The 7,189-nt window shown below is 35.7% G+C and overlaps 1 protein-coding gene and 1 non-coding gene across 2 annotated transcripts; one reads left to right on the top strand and one right to left on the bottom strand.

Moving 5' to 3' along the window:
• Window positions 1-742: 742 nt before the first annotated feature.
• On the bottom strand, window positions 743-816 carry TRNAV-AAC (transfer RNA valine (anticodon AAC)). The gene has a single exon. It is a non-coding gene; the product is annotated as a tRNA-Val (tRNA).
• A 92-nt stretch (window positions 817-908) lies between these two features.
• Window positions 909-7,189, top strand: LOC125852022 (THO complex subunit 4A-like). The gene is made up of 5 exons (XM_049531766.1): window positions 909-1,195; window positions 1,277-1,426; window positions 2,279-2,347; window positions 2,439-2,620; window positions 6,701-7,189. The coding sequence occupies exons 1-5, from the start codon at window positions 1,016-1,018 to the stop codon at window positions 6,861-6,863; spliced, it is 744 nt and encodes a 247-aa protein (XP_049387723.1). The 5' UTR covers window positions 909-1,015; the 3' UTR covers window positions 6,864-7,189.

Genomic DNA, 7,189 nt, shown 5'->3' with positions numbered 1-7,189 from the left:
CATTTAATTTCTAACAGTTTAGTTGTGCGCCATTATGATCATTATTTCAGATAGCTAGAATTTTTTTTACGTAAATGCACACTCATATAAACACGTTTTTATTGCATTATTTGTAACATTAAGTAATTTATTCACGATTTATATTATAGTATGATCACTTGCCTAACTGATGGTTAATTAATGTCTTATTATAGTACTCTACTGTAATTTTTTTTATTTTTTTTTTACTTTGGTATAATCATATAGTATTATCCCTTTAAATATAATGGGGAGTATTTTATGTACTACAAAAACAATCTATTATTGTAATAATGCTTCCGACATGTAGAGCTATCAAAATCGAGTGGCCAAAAACTTGTTTAGTAGAAGAATGAATTTGAATTTGTTTGAAAGAGGTGTACAGCAATATAATTAATCTCCAATTAATATAAAAAAATCTTGATTTAGTGGTTGAAGCAGAAAATAATAAATGAAATAACGAACAAAGAAATACTAAGTAGTAATCAAAAAATTAAATAACGAAAAAGAGAAATTAAATTCTTCTTATTAACAAGTATTACAAAAGAATAGTATTTTTGATCTACATCTTGATCCATTCTTTATTTGCCACATATTTAGTCAAATAATCTTTGCTCAATTCGTAAGAGTATAGCTATATATGTCGGACCAATCGTTTGTATATTGATCCAAGATGATCAGTTGAATACCTTTCGATAAAAAAATATATTATACAAAAAGAAAATGGCGTCGCCCGGGTTCGAACCGGAGACCTTCAGTGTGTTAGACTGACGTGATAACCAACTACACCACGACACCCTATGCTTCCCACAATAAGAAAAAACATATAAAATGATAAAATATGTGTAAGAATCTTTACCCTATAATGCCATACAGCTATTGGTTAATTGAAGATCTTTCTTCTTTCGATTCTGGGCTAAAACCCTTTTTCCCCAATTTCAGAACCCTTCAGATACTCATCCAGATCTCAATCTTCATACAGTTTGTTGTACAAATTATGTCAAATCTGGATGTATCTCTCGATGATTTGATCAAAAGGAACAAAAGTTCCACTAGTCGGAACCCTAGACCCAGAACAACCGGATCTGGATCCGGATCCGGGCCCGGATTCGACTCTGGTCCAGGTCCAAGGCGTCGCTTCCCTAACCGTGCCTCCAACCGGCCGGCGCCATATTCTGTAGGAATCTTTTGTTTAATGTTCCCATTTTGTTAATTGTATTTTGTTTGTGAATATTTTAGGTTTAAGTAATTTTTACAGGTTCATGCACCGGAGTCTACATGGGACCATGATATGTTTGCGGAGCATGCCCCGTCGTCTGCCCGGGGACCTGGGGTGTCCGGGATTGAGACCGGTATTAAGCTCCTCATTTCCAATTTGGATTATGGGGTTTCAAATGAAGATATCAAGGTGATAGTTAAAAGCTTGCCTTTTTGGCACTTTGGGGTCTTAATTGTTCAATTATGTTGGTAGTGTTGTTAAGTTGCTAGTGCTACTTATTTAGGAAAATGTTGAAAAAGCATTAAATGTAATTAGCTTTAAACACTGTTCCTGTGTCATTTGAACTTGTTAAATGATACTGAACTTTGACTTAAGGGATAACTCTTTGTGCTCATTATTAAGAAATGGGAATGCACACCAGTAGGTTGCTGATATCTCACATTGGTATTGCCTCATGTTAATACATAAATGAGCTATAACTGTACCCTGTAAATTACACCCTTACCCTGGAATGAGCTTAATGATGTTAAATATGTTTTCAGTGACAAGAATAGAGTTCCAGACCTTTGTGTGAGGGTATAGTATGATGTAGCAACAGCCAAATTGCATTGCATAAAGTCATGTAGTTAGCCTTCTGTCGTTGCAATGACATGAACTTAATGTAGAAATTTGTAGTTGCCAAAAAAGGGGGGAAATGAAAAAAGAACAAGAAATACTGAGTTCGATTATACAAAGAAAAGATTGATATTTTTTCCCTGGATGTTACAACATGGCAGGTATATGCATCTAGCTATTGTCAAGTTAATTGAAGAGTTTAACCATGATAAAGAACGATAGATGTATGCATCCCTTTGTGTCTTCTACTTCTATCTAGTGATAGTTTTGTGTCTGCTTGAGTATTGTCAGAGACCCTTTCTGCTCTTTATAGTTTTGGGTAATTGATCTCCACGTCATAAGTCGTCAAATGGCATTCTCTGGCTATAATCCCCTTCCTAATGAAAAGAATGAAAGCATGAAATCTAATGCCTTGTGTTTTTATAGGAGCTTTTCTCAGAAGCTGGTGATATAAAGCGTTACTCAATTCATTATGACAAGAGTGGAAGATCAAAGGTATTTGTATTGCTGTGTGCAATTTGGCAAGATTAAGTTGCTTCAGGAGTTCCCATAAATCCCTATAGTAACAAAAAATTATCTTATATAGGGAACTGCGGAAGTAATCTTTTCACGTCGAAGGGATGCAGAGGCAGCCATTAAGAGATACAACAATGTTCAGCTAGATGGGAAGCCCATGAAAATTGAGTTTGCTGGAACAAATATTGCTCCTCCAGCTCTTCCTCCCATCAGAAATCGTTTATATGGAAATCCAAATCCTGCTCCAAGAAGGTATTTTTCTGTTGTTGGTGGATCTATATCTTCCACTTCTCATCCAAAATCTGTTGGGGATTTCTCAGACTACTGCACGCAGTGTGGACTCAATATGTTGAGCTTCACTCGCTTGGGACCACTATATCCAACATTTTTCCTTATATCAAATATTTTAATTTACTAAGTGTATAAAATGGAAGATAAGTTGTTGAAAAAAATGAAATACTGAAGTTTGTGATTACAGTTTCTTGTACTGTATGCTAAGAGGAATGCATCATTTGTGTGAATTAACTCCTTATATGGTTGCTATGTAATGTCAGGTGTAAATTCTCTCTCCCTTTTTTTTTTTTTTTGAGATTGTAACATATTTTGTGTGTATATATATCAGTTGCACAACGCCTGTGCAACAACCATAATTATAGTGTGTTAAAACAAAGAAGCAGCCAACCGCAGTTCATCTCACAAGGCTTCTAGAACATCAAAAAGTGATTCTATGTCCTCTAGGGAGAATCCTGTTTACACCATAAGTAAAACAAAAAGACATTTCGTCTTGATTTTTTTGGTGAAAGCTGTATAAATTTTCAAAATATCTTGAGTTCCTCTCTCCCACTTGTCCCCCAGATACTGGAGGGGTACAATTTTGCATCTCTTTCTGTATCTTGAGTTCGTCTCTTACCAACTTGTCCCCCATATACTAGATGGGTACAATTTTGCATCTCCTTCTGGCTTGACTGTCTTCACTCAATGCTACAGCAATCTAAGACTTGAGTAATTTTCCTTGGCATAACCCAAATGATTCCCCTCAAATTAATGAATATCCTCCGTAAGCAAACAGCAACTTCATAGTGCAAAAGAGATGGTTGATTGTCTCTGATTCCTTCCCATATAGGTGACATCTAGAACATAGTTGAATTCCCCTTTTCATTAGATTGTCCCAAGTTAAAATTGCTTCTTTTGCTACTAGCCATATAAAACAGGCTACCTTATTGTTTCCAGGGCCAACAACTAAGCTGATTGCTTGCTTGATTCAAAACCTTGTATGTTGTTGTAATAGTGAATTTTCCATTACTATGCCCCTGCCACCATAATCTATTTTTAGAACTGTTTACCCTCTTGAATTATTCCCGAGTATGGTAAAATCTCATCAATCTGTCTCTCGTTCTACAATCTTCTGAAGGTACAACGGCAGCCTCAGTTCAACCAAACTTCACCAATGATTGCCTCTTTTTGGTTGTTTGGATTGAAAATCTGGATATAACTACTTTAGAGAATCATTACCCAACCAATTGTCTCCACAAAAAGAAGTTTTCATCCTATTCCTAACTTTAATATCAACTCTGGTTTTGAGATTGGGCTACATGTTACTGATGAACTTCCACAGGCATTCCACATAACGAGATGTGGTAGTTTTTGTTGTCCAAGGATCTCCGTTGTCATATTTTTCCTGGATGATTTTGTTCCGCGGTGGTTGGCCCTCCTTAACCATTACATAAGTTGGCAATGATTGTGCTTTCTCGGGTCTCTGATCCCTATCCTCCTTCCTTTTACTGTCTGATAATGTTCTCCATTTGACAAATAGTTGTCTCCTTGTTCGGAGGAACTTCCTTCTCAAGCCATAAATTATCTTTTCAACACTATCATACTAACAAGTATGAAGAATAAAGACATCATATAACTATATAAGTAGGCAATGCATCCAACATACTTTTCATGAAAACTAGTCTTCCACTTAATGATAAGTATTGACCCTTTCACCTTGTTAGTTACTTCTCACACCTCACCAATACCCCATTCCAGATATCTTTTGATTTGCTTTCAGTTCCCAATGGCATTCCCAAGTATGTTGTTAGCAAGGTTTCCAATTCACTTCAGAGTATTTTTGCTAGGCTTTGCATCTATTGCACCTTATTCACAGGATAAAGTTGTCCTTTTCTCCAATTTATATGTAGACCAGAAGTGTCTGCGAAAAATACGAGAATCACCCTCAGGTACATCTGTTGTTCCCTGTCAGTATCACGATAAATAAAAGTACCATCTGCATATCGCAAAGGGAAAATTGTATATAATAGCAAACTATTAATTCAAATTAAATGTTATAAATATAGTTTAATTTAATTGTACCCCATAGCAAACTATTGCTATTTAACGTCTCTCCTGGTGAATCTTGCTCGCCACTCTCGTTCTCTCCCTCGCCTCTCTCGTTTTTTATACAAACGCAAGTGTATAAAGTGCGTTTGTGTTTGTATAAAGCGAGAGAAAATTGTACAAATACATATATTTTCGTTCCCCTCTCCCAGATCTCGCTCGCCACTCTCCCAGATCTCGCTCTCTCACTTTATACAAAAACCACAAATTGTATAAAATGCGTTTGTGTTTGTATAAAGCGAGAGAAAATTGTATATATACATATATTTTCGTTCTCCTCTCTCCCCTCTCCTAGATCTCACTCGCCACTCTCTCAGATCTCGCTCTCTCACTTTATACAAAAACACAAATGTATAAAATGCGTGAAAATTGTATATATACATATATTTTCGTTCTCCTCTCTCCCCTCTCCCAGATCTCACTCGCCACTCTCCCATATCTCGCTCGCTCACTCACCTCTCTCACTTTATACAATTGATCTTTTTGTATATGTATACCAAAGCAGATTATACAACTGCTTTCTTTTGTATATGTATAGCGAAATATACATATTTATGTTTGCTATGGGGCGCAATTATGCAAAGTTTGCTATAGCATACAAATATGAATTTTGTGTTTGCTATATGTGAAAGTTGCTCTATCGCAAATCAGTAATCTCCATCTGCCAGCTGTTAATTCCCTTTATCTAGCTATTACACTCTGTTGTTTTCAACATATCATTTAACCCTTCATGACTATACCCAGTCTTAAACCCTGTGAGATTGTTCCTACTGATCCACCTCCTTCCAAATCCCATCTTCTTAAGCATTCCTAGTAGGATTTTTCGATTCACATGATTGAAAGCTTTATCAATATCAAGCTTACATAGAATACCAGGCTTCCTATCCTTCATTCTAGCATATAGCATCCATTATTTGTGTTTGGATGAGATTTTCCTTTTTTGAACTGTAAGAAAAAGATTGTGTGAATTTCGCGGTATTTCTTTTACTGCAAACAATTTTATATAGTCGCTCTTTCTGGGATCCTTCAATTTTTCTTATCTTAAATATCTGGTATTGTTTGCGTTCTGTGTCTACCGGCATGTAATTCATCACAATGACTTCTAATGAATTATGTTAAAAATGGATGCTGCTTAGTACGCAAGGACAGTCTGAGATATCCTTATATTCTACCTCCCTCTTTTCTTTATTCAGGATAAGCTCATGCATGTTTTTTGTTTCAGTAGGCATTATTTTATATCATATAGATCACATTCAAATAATGTTACTAGAGTGTCTGTTTCCCTTCATCTTGGATGCTTCTTGAAACTTCTTACAATTTTGAAACTCTAAGTTGACTTAATACCATAACAAATAAAAAGTTGTCACCTGATATATGGTCAAACAATGAGATACAATCTTCACAAAGTAACAGTTAGAAGAGTGTCCTAGTGTTGGGAAATGTCCATACCTATAGTCGGTAAAAGAGCATTCAAGCTTTATGTATTATATGTTTCGTACTAAAAAATTGTGTTTTTTGAAGAATGAGGGAAGTTCAAGTGTCATTGCATTCATATTGTTTTGATGTAATTTGGTGTGTTGATTTACTCAAAGTGAGATGAAAAATTTATATTGACACTAGATGAGATTAAAATTTAAATGAAGTGACATGGTTGATGAGGTTCCATATAACGAACCTCAAGTTGTTTGGCACATAAGTGTAGTTGTTGGTATTAATATGTAAAGAAAATTTGATGTGGCAAAGTTTTCTCATCCTGTTGTTTAGAATTAAAATGATGGTATTTTCAAGACATGTGGCAACTGGTGGATGTACACCATATCAGTGAAGATTGTTTTAGTTTGATAAGGATATTACTTTTGGTCTTCTTTCTTCAGTTTCAGCTATTCTCTTGTGTGGATATTATGTCCTCATCGTGAATAACATTTGTAACTTTATCTTGAAATAATTTGACAGTCAACAAAGAGGTGGTGGATTTAGACGTCCTCGAGGTGGTGGTAGAGGAGGAAGCATGAGAAAGGATGGTGGAAGGGGCAGAGGTCGTAGTGAGAACGTTTCTGCAGAAGATCTTGATGCTGAATTGGAGAAGTATCATGCAGAAGCCATGCAGACAAACTAACATTCAGACATGCTTGATGAGATACTTGTGTAGTAACATGTGCAAGCATCCACAGGATCAAAGGTTATTCTTTTCATGAATTAAATGGTTCTTGAAGTCTGATACAGATTCTGGGGAAAAGACTGAAAGGTGCAGAGCCTATGTACTGCTGGAAAATCTTAAAACTTGTATGTTAAGAGTGTGCTTGGTATTATTGCCACATTTTCTTCACATTTGATGGTGTAGAACACTTGCCTTGTAGCTTTCCCTTGTGTTTATCTTTATGTAAAACTAATCGCGGTGAAATTCCTTACTTTCACAAATCGATTGCTAGAGTAGTTCTGAAA

This window comes from Solanum stenotomum, unplaced genomic scaffold, assembly GCF_019186545.1.
Source record: "Solanum stenotomum isolate F172 unplaced genomic scaffold, ASM1918654v1 scaffold31622, whole genome shotgun sequence".
NCBI lineage: Eukaryota > Viridiplantae > Streptophyta > Magnoliopsida > Solanales > Solanaceae > Solanum > Solanum stenotomum.
This window is presented reverse-complemented; position numbering and strand designations above follow the sequence as displayed.

Coding starts and splice junctions, on each gene's coding strand:
- LOC125852022 (XM_049531766.1), top strand. CDS start 1,016: ATGTCAAATCTGGATGTATCTCTCGATGATTTGATCAAAAGGAACAAA. Junction 1,196..1,276: donor ACCGGCCGGCGCCATATTCT/GTAGGAATCTTT, acceptor TAATTTTTACAG/GTTCATGCACCGGAGTCTAC. Junction 1,427..2,278: donor TTTCAAATGAAGATATCAAG/GTGATAGTTAAA, acceptor GTGTTTTTATAG/GAGCTTTTCTCAGAAGCTGG.